This window comes from Haematobia irritans, chromosome 1, assembly GCF_050003625.1.
Source record: "Haematobia irritans isolate KBUSLIRL chromosome 1, ASM5000362v1, whole genome shotgun sequence".
In the NCBI taxonomy this organism is placed as follows: Eukaryota; Metazoa; Arthropoda; class Insecta; order Diptera; family Muscidae; genus Haematobia; species Haematobia irritans.
In genome coordinates, this window is record NC_134397.1 from 259,500,380 (window position 1) to 259,518,613 (window position 18,234).

An 18,234-nucleotide genomic window follows, 5' to 3' on the forward strand; every position below is an offset into this window, starting at 1 on the left:
CCAGGAAAATAAAGAGATGTGCCGAAAATGGGGTTTACCGGTCAATGTTTTGATATAGCCCCCATATAGACCGATCTCACGATTTTACTTCTTGGGCTTCTAGAATCCGTAGTTTTTACCCAATTTGCCTGAAATTGGAAATCTCGAGGTATTCTAGGAAAATAAAGACGTGTTCCGAAAATGGTGAGTACTGGTCCATGTTTTGACATAGCCACCATATAGACCGATCTCCCGATTTTACTTCTTTAGAATCCGTCATTTTTACCCAATTTGCTCAAATCGGAAATCTAGAGGTATTCTAGGAAAATAAAGAGATGTGCCCAATAAATTGTGTATCGGTACAGTTTTTGATTTAGCCCCCTTATAAACCGGGCCTCCGATTTGGGGTCTAGATTCTAGAACAACAATTAGATGTGCTGAATACTGTTTTCCAAGTTTTGGGATAGCCCCCATTACACCGAACTCCCGACTTAACTCCGAGGGTTTCTAGAAATTGTAGTTTTTATCCGATTTGCCACAAATTAAAAATATACTGGCAGATTAGACCCATAACAAGGTGTATATGATTTAGTTTTGTCGGTCCTCCCTACAGACCGCTTTCACTTCTTGAGGGTATAAAAGGCGCACTGATCATGAACATTGCTTGAAGCTGAATGTAAAATTTCCAGATTTTACTTCTCGTAATCATTTAAATAATTGAGGTAAAAATCTACAGATTTTAGATTTCAAGTCACATCATTTTACATCATCATTATTACATCATTTTCTTGCACACTCACAAGAGATGTTTATGACTCCTCTAAAACTCACACAAAAATCAGCTCTTATAAATTAAGAATCTGATATAGTCTTTACATTTATCTTCGCGAAGCGTACTGGTTGAACTATTTACTATTTTTTATAACCGTTTAATTTTCATTCATTCTTATCAAAATTGTTCTTACTCTTACTCCAAATATGTAGTTTATGAATTAGATATTATAGGCTAGGGCCCAAAATTCTTTTTTACAAACTCAGAAAAAAATAAACGATTTTTTTTTAAAACCAATGAAAATTTATTTTAGTTAATGAAAATTATTTAGTTTTAGTTAAAATTTGCCAAATGAAAGAAAATGTTCCAGGTATTAATTATTGTTCGCTTACTTTAATGCCGTGAACTAAATATGAGAAAAACAGTTGTTTACAAAAATATTTTATTAAATTTCAAAATAGTTCATATTTTCCTAAAATGGGCGAACTTTACTTAAATCGCTTTCATACGTTTCTAAATAAATTTTCTTTAAATTGTGTCTGTCTGGAACTTCATATAGCGCTAAAGAGTTTTTAACAATTTTTAATTCCAATTTTTTCCCTTTAAAATATGAAATTTTCTTAAACAACAGAAAACAAATTATTATTTGTAATAAATTTTCTTAAATTTGAGAAAAATCGTAAACTTATTTGCAATTAGTAAAATATCTTTGTTAACATTTTCTAAAATATTTGCAGTGTACCTTACAAGTGACTGTTTGTCTAGGTTTCAGAATAAAATTCACAAAAACCATATAAAACTAGGAGTGCATAACATGTCACGGAGCCATGTTTAACAACGGGCGGTACGTAATTAAACAAACGGAAAGCGTTCACATACGAGTATATAGTATATGACTCTGTGTCACTTTTAAATTTAAAGTAAAACAAAAAACAAATAAATCTTAAACTGAAAACAAAAATAGTAAAAAAAAACATATAAAATGTCGCTGATGCTTAAGAAGTTTTTTGTTCGGAAAAAACGTTGCTAATGGTGTTGAATGATGGTGCAAATGATGACATGATCTTAGGGTTACACCAAGCCTTATCATTAACCAAATCCTAGTCTAATGTTTACACTTTAAGGACAAACTAAGCTGAGAATAAAACTCTCATGATGGACTTTCTTTACAAGATTTTTTGTTGTCTTTTTTTTGGAAATAAATTTGAGTAGTTTTCAATTTAGTTGGCATGACTTGTTTGCAAGTCGTTTAAATTGTCGTGTTAACCATGTCTGGTTGTCTAAAGTGACTAATGAGCCAAAACAAATGACAAATTTTCGCCTTTAAACTTTATCGTTTTTTGTGATGGTTTTTGAAGACTTCCGTTAGGTTTTTAGTATAGACAGAACATCACACTAAAAGTTTATGATACACGTTTTGGTTTTTTTTTTAATGAAAATTACTTGCTGCTTCCACGGAGCACTTGTTTTAATGTACTAAGACTTTCAAAGACTAAAAGCGTTTTGTACTTTTGAAAACATTTTCAAAATTTTCAATTTTAAAGGAATTTAGCCTTTCGACTATTTTTATATTCTACACCATGATGATGTCAAATCTAACATTTTAGTCGGTCTATCCAAGTATTTGTTGTTTTCAAGATCAAAGCTGAATGTATTTAGTCTGCCGGTATTTCAACCACGGTTGCCACAGTTGGTAGAATTCTACCAAGAATGGTAGTTTTTTTTTTGTTTGGTAGATTGGTAGAATTTTTGACGTTTTGCTAGATTTTCCAAAATATATAGATATAAAAATTTGACAAAATTTATGTATAGAAATAACATTTTGACACAATTTTCTATAGAAATAAAATGTTGACAAAAGTTAAAAACTATAAATAAAATTTTGAAAACATTTTTAAATAGAAATAAAATTTTGACAAAATTTTTTTATCGAAGTAAAATATCGACAAAACTTTCTTTAGAAACAAAATTTTGACAAAATTTTCCATAGAAATAAAATTTTGACAAAATTTTCCATAGAAATAAAATGTAGACATTTTTTTTTTAAATAAAATTTTGATAAAATTTTTTTTTAAATAAAATTTTGACAAAATTTCCTATTGAAATAAAATTTTGACAAAATTTCCTATTGAAATAAAATTTTGAGAAAATTTTTTATACAAATAAAATATTGAAAAAATTTCCTATTGGAATAAAATGTTGACAAAATTTTCTATAGAAATAAAATTTTGACAACATTTCCTATAGAAATAAAATTTTGACAAAATTTTCTATAGAGATACAATTTTGGCAAAATTTTTAAAAAATTTTCTATAAAAGTAAAATTTTTACAAAAATTTCTATAGAAATACAATTTGACAAAATTTTTAAATAGAAATAAAATTTTTACAAAATTTTCTATAGAAATAAAATTATGACAAAATTTTCTATAGAAATAAAATTTGACAAAATTTATGTATAGAAAGAAAATTTTGACAGAGTTTTCAATAGAAATACAATTTAACAACATTTTTAAATAGAAATAAAATTTTGACAAAATTTTCTATAGAAATAAAATGTTGACAAAAATTTTCGATAGAAACAAAATTTTGACAAAAATTTCTATATAAATAAAATTTTGACAAAATTTACTATAGAAATAAAATTTTGACATTATTTTCTATAGAAATAATATTTTGGCAACATTTTCTATTGAAATAAAATTTGACAAAATTTTTAAATAGAAATAAAGGTGTGACAAAATGTTCTATTAAAATAAAATATTGACAACATTTTCTATAGAAATAAAATTTTGACAAAATTTGCTATAGAAATAAAATTTGACAATATTTATATATAGAAATAAAATGTTGATAGAATTTTGTATAGAAATAAAATTTTGACAAAATTTTCTATAGAAATAAAATATTGACAAAATTTCTATGAAAATAAAATTTTTACAAAATTTTCTATAGAAAAAAAATATTCTCCAAATTTTGGTAGATTATTTTTGACTCGAGTGGCAACCGTGATTTTGGTCCATTTTAATATAGTGAGCCACCGTGGTGCAATGGTTAGCATGCCCGCCCTGCTTACACAAGGTCGTGGGCTCGATTCCTGCTTCGACCGAACACCAAAAAGATTTTCAGCGGTGGATTATCCCACCTCAGTAATGCTGGTGACATTTCTGTGGGTTTCAAGGCTTCTCTAAGTGGTTTCAGTGCAATTTGGAACGCCGTTCGGACTCGGCTATAAAAAGGAGGTCCCTTGTCATTGAACTTAACGTGGAAGCGGGTAGCACTCAGTGATAAGAGAGAAGTTCACCAATGTGGTATCACAATGGACTGAATAGTCTAAGTGAGCCTGATACATCGGGCTGCCACCTAACCTAACCTAATATAATGACTTTCTTTAGAATATCAATACTTGCAATGATTTTAGCTATATTTGCTATACATTCAAGAGAATTTCATTTATACGAAATTTACAAAAAATTTAATTTTGGCCAATTATTCTATTATGCTCTTAACGAAAGACTTAAGACACAAACCTAAAACAAAAATTGTTCTTAAAATGTAAGCCATCTATGTTTTAGGAAAAACCAATTTCTCATATTTTTCATTTTAATAACTGAGTTGTCAGTAACAATTTTTCTATAAATTGTGGAAAGAAACCAAATAAGTTGACCCCAATTTCATTTAGTAAATTAGTTATAGCATGACTGCAACCTATAAATCTTTGTATACTACAAAAGGGCCAAGCTAATCATATTTTGTAGTGAATTAGTTAAGAGCACAAATCATGTTAAATTTGAGAATACCATGAAATTATTGTAGATTTATCACACCAAGGCTACATAGAAGAAGAAAAAAAGAAAGACGAACGGGAAGATAGGAAACAAAGATTTCAAAGATTTGGACAAAGAGGTTGTTTAACTTTTGACACCTACATTGGTAATAACAGTAACAACATCAATTGTCATGTCATAGAAAGAACTTAGTAAGTAGCAAGATTCGGATAAAATATTAGATATGATTGAGAGAAGAAGGAACCATTCATTTTGGATTTTCAGCACATTGAAAAGGTTCGACGATTTTTTAGGAGATCTAAAAAATGGTATAACAAGAAACTGATGGTAATCTAAAGAGAGGATGCTGTGCGGTTGTTTTCCCTTTTATATTTCTCGCCTGTGAGAAAATTTTCACACACAAACTTTTTGGTTTTGTTGAGAAAAATCTGTATTTCGGTCAACAATTCTAGGCCAAATTTTATCTAATTATGGTCCTCGATATAATCATAATTCATTATTAAATACAGTTTCCATGAAATCACAAATTTCGAAAGACTAGAAGTTTTTGCTGAACTATAAATTATTAAAGAATTGAAAATATGGAAGGCTATAGAAAACAAAGTCTAGGAGTATCATAAACCACACTGATAATAGTGAAGCTTAAGCTTGTTCTGCTTCTGCATCAGGGCGCATATTCCTGATGATGGTCACTGGGACCATCATTGTTTTTCTGTGCCTCCTTTTTGCACACAAAACTCACGTATTCTGTGTTACACCATTTTCAACGTTCAACATCTTGTCGAGTGAACAAGAGAGACAAGATATCCCATAAATGTTGATTCGTGCTACTAAAACTGAAAGAAAAGACTTTAAAAATAGTAACAACAAATGGAAAACATAACAAAAACATCAGCCCCTCCTCTTTTGTACAAAAAATGAACAAAACAAAAGTAACGAAAATTTTCAACAACAACAACAACGTAAAATAGTTGGAAAATATAAGCAACAAAAATATTAACAATGATGCAATGCTATAAGCATAACAAGACAAAAATCTATGAAAACTTAAAATAAGACCAGATTCAAACATCGATCGAACGATGTATTTGTCTTGTTTTGAGTTGAATACTAAAGATGATAATGATCATGAGGAAGTTATACACAAGACAAAATAATTTTGTTGAAAAGTTTAACTTTTTTGATACAAATTCAAAGAATTTTAGAACATACATGAATCTACAAGCTTCCTTACTATCTACTTATATTTGAAGAGAAAAATTTATTGAAAATTTTGTCAAAATTTTATTTCTATAAAAATTTTTTTCAAAATTTTATTTCTATAGAAAATTTTGTCAAAATTTTATTTCTATAGAAAATTTTGTCAAAATTTTATTTCTATAGAAAATTTTGTCAAAATTGTAATTCTATAGAAAATTTTGTCAAAATTTTATTTCCAGAGAAAATTTTGTCAAAATTGTAATTCTATGTAATTCTATAGAAAATTTTGTCAAGATTTTATTTCCATAGAAAATTTTGTCAAGATTTTATTTCCATAGAAAATTTTGTCAAAATTTTATTTCTATAGAAAATTTTGTCAAAATATTATTTCTATAGAAAATTTTGTCAAAATTTTATTTCTATAGAAAATTTTGTCAACATTTTATTTTTATAGAAAATTTTGTCAAAATTTTATTTCAATAGAAAATTTTGTCAAAATTTTATTTCTATAGAAAATTTTGTCAACATTTTATTTTTATAGAAAATTTTGTCAAAATTTTATTTCAATGGAAAATTTTTGCCAAAATTTTATTTCAACAGAAAATTTTGTCAAAATTTTATTTCTATAGAAACTTTTGTCAAAATTTTATTTCTATAGAAAATTTTGTCAAAATTTTATTTCTATAGAAAATTTTGTCAAAATTTTATTTCTATAGAAAATTTTGTCAACATTTTATTTCTATAGAAAATTTTGTCAACATTTTATTTATATAAAAATTTTGTCAAAATTTTATTCCTATAGAAATTTTTGTCAAAATTTTATTTCTATAGAAAATTTTGTCAAAATTTTATTTCTATAGAAAATTTTTCAAAATTTTATTTCTATAGAAAAGTTTGTCAAAATTTTATTTCTAAGAAAATTTTATTAAAATTGTATTTCTCAGAAAATTTTGTCAAAATTTTTGAAGAAATCTGCTCTTCAGATTTCTGATAAATGGTGTGTTTCCCAAAGAAATGAAACAAATCAAGAATTCTTTGGAATTCCCGGACAAAGCTTCTTGCTTTATTGAGTTCTCCTTAAAGACTAAAAATTATAATGACGCTTAAAATAAAGAATGCTCCTAGCATATATGTACATAGATAAATATATACGTTAAGTTTAATGAGATGAAAATGAAATTATAAGAGAAAGTTTGTACTAAAAATTCAGTAAAAGAAACAAAACAAAAGGAATTCAAAATTAAACATAAAATGAGTCATGGGGACTTTAGCAGCTGTTGAACATGGCTTCAACAATTTTATTTCTATAGAATATATACTCAAAAAGCTGTTTAACCGTGTAAGCGAGGATGGTACGATAGAAACAAATAGTTTGGTCCTTGGGTCACTGCTCCAACTTTCTTTAACCCTCCTGTATATAATGGTCTTCTAATTCGATTGATATTTGTCACCAGCGTGTTTCTTTTTGTGTGGATAAACAGAAAAAGTAGCAGTGGAGAAAATTAAAGTGGATCTGTATTTCGTATCCAAATTCAACCGATTTGATCGCGGCTAGGTTGTGACCCTATGTGTTATCATGGTGAAAGAGTTACCTCATATAACGTCTAAACACTATTAGATTAACAAGGATGATTCGAACTCCAAAAGCCAGAATAGAATCATTGATTTGTCTCTTTTTCTATATACGAAGCACTCCCGCTTGAAGGTGCAATAAAAAAAAAAACAAGAGTTCATTATCGACATTAGTCTTTTTCAAGATCTGAGACTAACTGAACTAATTTGAACACCCTCATTCTTGACATTTTTGTGCCGTAGTAAAGAAAGATCACATCCTTAGAAATCCTTATAGGAAAGGGGTTCTATGAAAGCTTATTTACAAATCAGCATAACTGACTCGGAGAAAATGGAGGTGGAGTTCCTAAGGCGAATGTAGTGAATCTCATTTTGAAAAAGAGAAATTATGTCCTAGGAAGCGGATGTATAACTTGTTAATGTCCAGGTGGGATGGATAATTTCTACTCTTTGTGGTACAAAAAAAAACACAATCGAACTTCGATATAGTGAGTTACTATTCAAAGAATTTATTTCAAAATATTAGCTTTTCTATTTAGTAATGTTTTCTATGGAATGATATAATATCGCAGGTACAAATTTCGGTATGTTTGACTGTATCTTAGTTTTTTTATATTTAAATTAGAAGGATCTGCTGAAATCTTATATTACACTATAAATATAAATTATTTCGAAAAGTGTATAAATCATAATTTTCTTCCTTAGCAAACGTTAAACCATTATTAGAGGTAATAATAGCTGCTGATGACTCCATAACATGGTTATTGCCAATTTTAGTTGAAATAAGAAAAAGATACTGATACTGTTGCTCTCTTGTTTCAATTTTTGTTGAACAATTTGTATGCTGTAAGGAAGTTAGTTAGAAAAAAAGGAAAAAAATTGTTCACTACAGTTTCTGTTCGATTTTTATGCTATTTCTTAATTTTAATGGAGTTTTTAGCTCCACCCACAAAAATCATAAAAAAACAATAACATAAATAATAACTGAAAATTGAACCACATTTAGGAATAGAGCAATATTGAATAGTATATTACTAAGTCAACTAAAAGTGTGGGAAAAAACTCAGACAATAATGATAGGAGGAAGGAGTTTGTATCTTGGTGAAATCAAGAAGGATATATATGATTCTTTTAATAGCATAATATCATCTAAATACATATTTAATAAAAACTTAATCAAAAACTAACAACATATAGTAGTGGATATTTCATTTATTACTGATTATTGATTGTTTAATAATCGGATTTCATCGAAACCCAATTTCAATGACAATAATATTAATAAAATAAATTAATAATATACATAAAGGATTTTTTTCCTTACAAGAAACTCGGTTCAAACTTTTCCGAAGCGTTTGAAAATTTATGGAATCATGACCAGGGCTGTGGAGTCGGAGTCGGAGTCGGAGTCTTGGAGTCGGAGTCTGAAGATTTGGCTGGAGTCGGAGTCGGAGTCGTAAAAATTTTGCTCGACTCCGACTCCGGCTAAACCAAATTTTTTAAAACACTTCACATTTTTGTAACTAAAAAAGTTTTTACGCAAATTAGTTTCCAATGCGTTATGCATTCGATCAATGTACACCACGATTGGAAATAAAAATCAACTTCCAATTACGGCTATCATTTTATGTTTCCTAGAATGTTAGACTAGCAAATGGGCTGGATCGATCCATTTTAATCCCCATATCAATTTATTTGAAATAATTCGAACAATAATTCGAATTTATTGTTTTTAATTTTATTTTAAGGCTATATACCTACACACATATGACAGAAAAAATTGTCAAAGCTGTTTTTTATAGAAAATTTTGTCACTATTGTATTTATATGGAATGTTTTGTCAAAATTTAATTTCTATAAAAAAATTATTCGAAATATTATTACTATAGAAAATTTTTTTCCTATAGAAAATTAAGTCAACATTTATTTCTATAGAAAATACAAAATAAAACAAGTATATAGAGCAGTATGTTCGTCCGGGCCAAATCATAAATACCCACCACCATGAATCAAATATACTAATTTCCTTAGAAAATTTCATGGGGGTTTGATGACAGATCAGTTTAACCAGTTCGCATCCCGAAAATAAATGCAAAGATTTTACCTATCAGATTCCGGATTTATAAGAACTATTTTTGTTTGAGTTTTAAAGGAATCATAAACATATACTGTAAATGTGCAAGAAAATTAAGAAAAAATACCTTGATTTGAAATCTAAAATCTATAGTACACCAACTGTTTTATGATTACGAGAAGTAATATCTAGCAAATTTACATTTATGGTAAATGCACCTTCTGTACCCTCAATATCTGAAATCGGTCTATATGGAGTCCTTACCAGCGTTGCAACAACGAATTTTTATTTTGGACCAAATTTTTCCAAAATTCGTACCAGGGACCAGTTTTCTAATTTAAATTAAAATAATTTAAAAGTTACAATTTTTCTAAAAATTTTCTTCGAAAGAAAATTTTTTCAAAATTTTATTTCTATATAAAATGTTGACCTCATTCTATTTCTATCGAAAATTTTGTCCATGTTTTATTTCTATAGAAAATTTGGTCCAAATTTTATTTCAATAGATTTCATTTTAGCCAAAATTTCAATTTAGCCAAAATTTAATTTCTATAGAAAATGTAGCCAAAGTTTAATTCTATTGAAAATTTAGCCAAAATTTAATTTCTGTAAAAAATTTAGCCAAAATTTTATTTCTATTACATATTTAGCAGAAATTTGTACAAAATTTTTGCATAATATTGTATCCCAAAATTTTTTAAGAAGCTTATTTATATCCAAAATTTTGTTAAAATTTTAGTTCTATGAAAAATTTGTTAAAATTTTATTTCTATGAAAATTTTGTTAAAATTTTATTTCTATAGAAATTTTTGTCCAAATGTTATTTCTGCAGAAAAATTCCATTTGGTCTGACCATCGGACCAACTTCAATAATTTTTTGGGTCTATTTTGGTCAATCGGACTAATGGGGCTACGCCAAAAACATGGAAGGATACGTACAGTATTCAGCACATCTATTGTAGTTCTAGAATATAGACCCCAAAACGGAGGGCCGGTTTATAAGGGGACTATATCAAAAACTAGACCGATACACAATATATTCGGCACACCTCTTAATGGTCCTAGAATACCTCCAGATTTCAAATTTCAGGCAAATTGGATAAAAACTACGGATTGTAGAAGTCCAAGAAGTAAACTCGTAACATCGGTCTAAAAGGGGGCTATATCAAAACTTCGTCCGATAGCGACCATCTTCGGCACGCCTTGTAATGGTCCTATAATACCTCTAGATTTCCAACTTCAGACAAATTGGATAAAAACTACGGATTCTAGAAGCTCAAGAAATAAAATCGGGAGTTCTGTCTATATGGGAGCTATATTAAAACATGGTCCGATAATCACCATTTTCAGCACTCCTCCTTACAGCCCTAGAATACCTCTAGGTTTCCAATTTCTGGCAAATTAGGTAAAAACTACGGTTTTTATAAGCCCAAGACCCCAAATCGGGCGATCGGTTGATATGGGAGCTATATCAAAACCTGGACCGATCTAGCTCATCTTCGACATGACAAACTTATTATACCCCTGTCACCATTCTATGGTGGTGGGTATAAAAATATTTTTATGTAAAAAATTTTGTCAAAAATTTATTTCTATAGAAAATTTAGCCAAAATTTGCTTCTATAGAAAATTGTGCAAATTTTTATTTACACAAAAAATTTTCCAAAATTTCTATTAATAATTTTTTCAAATTTTTTTCCATAGAAAATTGTGCCAAAATTTTGTTACTATAGATTTTTTTTATACAAAATGTATACAACATTTTATGTCGATAGAAAATTTAGTCAACATTTTATTTTTATAGAAAATGTAGTCTAAATTTTCTTTCTATAGAAAATTTTGCAGCATTTTATTTCTTTAGAAAATTTTGCAAAATTTTATTTACTACACAAAAAATTTTCCAAAAATTTCTATTGATATTTTTTTCAAAATTTTATTTCTATAGAAAATTTTGTCAAAATTTGTTTACTATAGTCTTTTTATAGAAAATTTGGTAAGAATTTATTTATATAGAAAATTTTCTCAAACATTTATATATATAGAGAATTTAGTTCAAATTTTGTTTCTATAGAAAATTTTGCAAACTTTTATTTACTACACAAAAATTTTTCCAAAATTTCTATTTATATTTTTTTTCAAAATTTTATTTCTATAAAACTATTTGTCAAAATTTTATTTATGTAGCAAATTTTCTCAAATTTTTTTCTTACTGATACTCACTGCTAAGTCGAAAACTGGTAAAAGTGACTCAAATTTTGCTATATAAAAAATTATGAATGTTTCCCAAATATTGCACGAGATTTTGTAGAAGTCTGATTTCAGATTTTATCAAAATGTTGATCTAAATACAAAGTTGTGCAGAGTATGTTACAATCGGCCCGCCCGACTTTAGACTTTCTTTGCATTTTTATTTTTTGCTATAATTGTGTTACGTCCCATAACGTTAGATTTAAATTTTAGGTACAGAGATTTTCTAGAAGTATATACAATTTTGTCTAAATCGATTCAGATTCAAATTCATGCATATGGGAATATAACCCTTTATAATAATTTTCGTCCACAAATACATATACTGTCGGTATCTTCTCATATTATGATGGGTATTTATATCATTATTTTATTTATTAAACATTGCCCTAAATTTGAAATAAAGAGTTTAATTGGTATAAATGCGAAATTAAGACCTTTGTTGCACACATAAATAAATACGATACTTTATATCGATCCATATATATACCCCATATATATCCCCTCAATAGAACTACAAATTAGTGGTACTAAAATGAGATTTAGTTATATTACCCGGAGTCGACTCCGGAGTCGGAGTCGGAGTCGAGCTGATGAAAAATGCTGGAGTCGGAGTCGGAGTCGGAGTCGAGCAAAATTGGCTCGACTCCACAGCCCTGATCATGACTTTCGCTACAATTAAAAAATTTAAAAAACACAAAAAATTGTAAAAAACGACTAAAGAAATTGGTCAAGTTCGTTATGGACTTTATTAAACGAAAGGCTTTACCAGGGATTGTCTAAAAACATATATGGAATGGACCATGAAAGATTAAATAACAAAGAAATTCAGAAAGTGTCAAATAACAGAAAAATTGAATTTTATCTAAAAAAAAATTATGATTTGTTCAGATTTATTGTTCAATACAGTTCGTCTTTGAAAACTTATTTAAAAATAAACGAAAGATGAAAGACGCAAACTTTAATAAATGGCGAGTTCAATATGATAATGGTCCGACAAATATTTTGCCTCACAGTTTGATCTAAGATTAACACAAGAGCATAACTATTGTGTAGTACATTCTCTATTATGTAAATTATGGACCAGATCGGATTATTTGTATGAAAGCGGAAGTTTCTACGCGATTTAGGGACATTTTTCTTTAATGACTAGATTCGACAATTTGTTTTTTTTATCGAGTCATGTCTAAAAAGGATGGCAGAAATCGATACATCGTATGGGCAAACTAACGTTTTAAAGCGCACAAAATTCCGTGGATTATATTCTGCACGAAATTTTGGGCACGAGAAAGCTGTTGAATGTTGCGGTCACTCATTTCAGACAAAAAACGCAACCGTGAGACAATTTCACATCAGAGATTGGCTTTGCTTTTCAAAGGATTTTCTGTGTTATTTCATCAGTGTCGAGGAGAAATAGATCAACTGGTTCTAAACAGAAACCAGTGTTGCCAGTATTGCGGGTTTTCCTCCAAATTGGGGATATTATTTTTTGGACGGGGACTTTGGGTATTACATGTGCATTACATTCTGAGTTAAACAAAAGACTTAAGAGACAAACTTTTTCTCATTCGACACTCCCCAAGATGGACTTTAGTTGCCTGAAAATATTGCCAGAAAACAAAAGACTTAAGAGACAAACTTTTTCTCATTTGACAATCCCCAAGATGGAGTTTAGTTGCCTGAAAATATTGACGGAAATCCTGCACTACATTCAACAACAAAAGACTTAAGAGACAAACTTATTCTTATATGACAATTCCCAAGATGTACTTACGTTGCCTGAAACTATTGGCAGAACTCCTGCATTACATTCATAAATAGGGAGAAGATTCAAATAACTCGACTCAGCTTTTTCGGATAGAAATATTTCCCACGTGACATAGAACAAGAGAAAATCGGGGAATAGAATATAGAAAATGTCAGGGCAGACCATACATTTCCCGAAATTGGTGAAATATTAAACATTTTTTACATTGTATTATTTTAGTTCATTTCTTAGCTATTATAATTGACAATTTTTTTAAGCTATTAGCATAACAATTAATAAAATTGTAATTATATAAAAGATTTAAGACACAAACTTCTTTTTTTATATTTTACTTACACACATTCTCCTGGTTTCTCACAACTTCCACGAACTGGATCACAGCCTGGCTTGCAAATAGCCTTTTCACAATTATCACCCATCCAGCCTGTGAGACAAATTTTTTGGCCCTCCGATCCACAATTGTAATGGCCAAAGTGATCATTACGTGGGCGACAGAATGTTGTACAGGTGGTATTGTAATAGGTAGCTGCACATTGAACCCTAACCCGATATGTAATACGAGCATTACGCCCAATATGATCCAATGTCTTCCATTCGGGTGAGGGTAGAATCACACTGGCAAATGATGTTTCTTCAATTAACCTTTCGGAGTCTGTAAAGAAACAAGCAAAACGACAAAAAAGTTTTAGAATCCATGTTTTTCCTGATGAAGTTTTAGATGATGGTTTGCGAGTAGTTGCTATTGTTAGTTTTTATTTTGGTGGGGATACCCACTTCGTTGATGTTTTGCTCTAAGATGATGGGATGGTTTTGTTGATTTGCTTTCTTGTTTTCTATTTTGTTTAACAGCAAAAACAAAAAAAGTCTCTGCAACAGCAAATGGGTGGTGGATGTTGTTGTTAGTTTTCGTAAAAATGGAAATTGTTTTATGTTTTTCTGTAGCATTCATGGACCTCCCCATTTTGGAGTAGTGATGTTGATGCTTCTGGTGAACATCATGAAATGAATTTCTTTAGTTGACAACATTGCCTAGTTAGCATGGTTGTTGTGAACAAGGCGTTGTTCGGAATCATTGAGAAGTTTTGTTTTGTTGTAGATAAATTTAAATAAATGTAGTTAGGAAAACCATCACGGTGGCAATTGTTAGCTTAAATGTAGATTTGTTTTGGAATAAACTTCAACTCCAGCGTCAAGTGAGGAACTGTGTTTTTATGCTATGACAACATTAAATAAACGTGGAAGTCCTAACTGTAAAAGTAACGCTATCCAGCTAAAATGTCGAAAACATGTTCACTTAAAAGGTTGTGAAGGAGCTTTGGAGATCATGCCCATGGGGCGGCTCTCCCAAAAAATATTTGAAGGATGTGTCATCTACAGCATTGATGCTGAATGATATGATATGAAAAGGGTATGAGATAAAACTAATAACTTTAGGAGTTTTCCCATATACATCAAAGGAGAAACATTTGTTTTGACTGTCAGATGCTTCCTTATTCGTATTCATTCAAAACATAAAATAAAATCCCACCTTTGCCACTCGAGCCACAAAAAAAATCTAACAAAATTTCAATAAAATTTTACCAAAAAACTACCAAATAATAAAATTTACTTGCAGTGTGTGATCTAATTTTTGTGGTTATTATGAAAAAAAAAAACTGTTTCTTCATAAGCAATATTTTATTATTTTATGTTAGAAGTTTATTCGTTTTTTATCACTACTAGTAGCGCGATAATTTATTATTGAGTGCATAAATATCCCTTGAATTATAAATGAGTCGAAGTTTTAAATATTTTTAATTTCCACCAACAAGAGAAAGTTGCAACTTCTACAAAAAATGAGACTTTGATAGTATTATCCAAAAAAATTTTAAGTAAATTTTGCCAAAATTTTGTTCCAATATAAATTTTTTTCTGTAGAAAATTGTATCAAAATTTTATTTCTATAGAAAATTTTGTCAAAATTTTATTTCTATGGAAAATTTTGTCAACATTTTATTTCTGTAGAAAATTTTGTCAGCATTTTATTTCTATAAAAAAATTTTGTCAAAATTTTGATTTCTATATAATATAATATTTTATTATTTTATTTTAGAATTTTGTTTATTATTATTTTATCACTACAATTAGCGCGACAATTTATTTGAGTGTCGAAATATTCCTTGAATTGTAAATGAGTCGAATTTTTATATATTTTTAATTTGCACCAACAAGAGAAAGTTGCAACTTCTACAAAAAGGGAGACTTTGATAGTATTATTCAAAAAAATTTATAGTAAATTTTGCCAAAATTTTGTTCCAATATAAATTTTTTTCTACAGAAAATTTTGTCAAAATTTTATTTCTGTAGAAAATTTTGTCAAATTTTAATTCTATGGAAATTTTTGTCAACATTTTATTTCTGTAGAAAATTTTTTCAAAATTTTATTTCTATAGAAAAATTTGTCAGCATTTTATTTGTATAAAAAATGTTGTCAAAATTTTATTTCTATATAATATAATATTTTATTTTTTTATTTTAGAATTTTGTTTATTATTATTTTATCACTACAAATAGCGCGACAATTTATTTGAGTGTCGAAATATTCCTTGAATTGTAAATGAGTCGAAGTTTTATATATTTTTAATTTGCACCAACAAGAGAAAGTTACAACTTCTACAAAAAATGGAGTCTTTGATAGTATTATTAAAAAAAAAAAAAAAAAATATATATATATATATATATATATATATATATATATATATATATATATATATATATATATATATATATATATATATATATATATATATATATATATATATATATATATATATATATATATATATATATATATACGCGACAATTTATTTGAGTGTCGAAATATTCCTTGAATTGTAAATGAGTCGAAGTTTTATATATTTTTAATTTGCACCAACAAGAGAAAGTTACAACTTCTACAAAAAATGGAGTCTTTGATAGTATTATTAAAAAAAAAAAAAATATATATATATATATATATATATATATATATATATATATATATATATATATATATATATATATATATATATATATATATAGCAAAATTTGCTAATACTTTTGTTCCAATAGAATTTTTTTCTACAGAAAAGTTTGTCAAAATTTTAGTGCTATAGAAAATTTTGTTAAAAATTAAATCCTATAGAAAATTTTGTTAAAATTTTAGTGCTATATAAAATGATTTCAAAATTTTATTTGTATAAAAAATTTTGTCAAAATTATATTTCTATAGAAAATTTTGTCAAAATTTTATTTCTATAGAAAATTTTGTCAAAATTCTACTACTGTATTAAAATCTAAAAAACAAACTTTTCCAAATTTCTAGACTACAACTGTAAAATCTGCAATGTCGATTAATATAAAATTTGTCTTCATGAATATGGGGAGCATCTTGATTTTAGTCTTGGATCCCTTTGCTTTATGAAAACAAACCCCAATATTTGAAATGAAAATTAACCCCGATTTCGTTTTTGGATTGTGTTTCGTTTTTAAATCGGATCTTTTTTCCCCTTCTGGGTTTTGACAGTGGTGGTAAATATAGACAATTTTGTTCCAAATAGCATTGTATCTCCTCGGAATTGTTTTTTGCGTAGATTAGGAGTTCCTCCTATGGATAGAGTCCCATGTGGGTTAACGCGATTCCCAAAGTATTCGTACTCAGTAATACGTATTTAATTTCCTCTTAAATTTTAATATTTCTATCATCAGTTAGGGTTCATTTCCACACGGTGCTTTAATTCAAAATTGAAAATGAGCCCTAATTTTATTTTGGGATCGATTTTCATGCTTCAGTTACATTTGGGTGGGACTCATTTTCACGGCGCTCATATTTATTATAAAGCATCGCCCCACATTTGTTTCATTTGGGTTTTTGTGGCTCACTTTCCTGGGGTAATACATAACTAATTTTTTGTATTAAAATTCATAATTTTATGGCTCTGTTTCATTTGGGTTTTTGGGGCTAATTTCCCTGGGGACCATTTTCATACTGCCATAAAATTGGATAAGTTCTTGGCCATAAAATGGAAACTACGTTGCGGAAAAGACAACATGTATTTTTCAACATAGTCTTCAAGTTCCGTCGGAAAAATATATCTTTCTTGGGGTCTTCAAAATAAAGTCCCGTTGGGGATATGACGTCGTAGTTTGACTGAATATGTGCCCATTGACTGTCGAAACGAAAAATTAGCGTGGTTCAAACCAGGAGAATATGATAAAAGGAGGAAATAGCTTGTAGCACAATATGCCCAATTTAAGCATGTGAAGGTTAGAGTTATGAACTGCTGCGTTATTGTGGTAAAATGGAACCTTTTCTTCGCCAACTGGTTCAGTTTTTCTACAAGTCATAGCGAAACGGCCTGATAATGCGGCATAGTACATCCTTTGGATTATTTAACCTATTTGGAGAAGGTTAAAGCGATCCAAAGGAATCGAATTCCAGAAAACGTTAGCCTTAATGTTCGATGGTCCTGTCTTCACCAACTTCGGAGCAAGTTCCCTGGGAGCAATCACCTATTTTATCTACTCCTTATTCTCATGTGTATACCAGTGAATTCACGTTTCTTCAATTGACATGAAGAAGAAATTCCTTGAGGGTGTGTTCAAATAGCAGCAAGCAATACTCTGAATTAGTCTCACGGTTGTACTTGTTCTCCAGAGTAAGGAACAACGCCGACAACTATTTCATGACTAAAATTCCGACAGGATATGAACAGCATGATATTTGGAAATGATTACTCTCTTGTAGTGCCAATAACTGTATAATGGTGGTTATATGAAAATTATTAATTATTATTGTAATGAAGAATTGAATTGAT

The 18,234-nt window shown here is 28.6% G+C and overlaps 1 protein-coding gene across 2 annotated transcripts in view; it reads right to left on the bottom strand.

The window, feature by feature from the left end:
• The window catches only part of LOC142221208 (protein serrate-like), a 100,249-nt gene that overhangs the window by 24,841 nt on the left and 57,174 nt on the right, over positions 1–18,234 (bottom strand). For both annotated transcript variants that reach the window (XM_075290836.1, XM_075290825.1), the window contains exon 6: positions 13,736–14,051. In XM_075290836.1, coding sequence (XP_075146951.1) covers positions 13,736–14,051 — 316 coding nt within the window. The remainder of the gene's footprint in view (positions 1–13,735; positions 14,052–18,234) is intronic.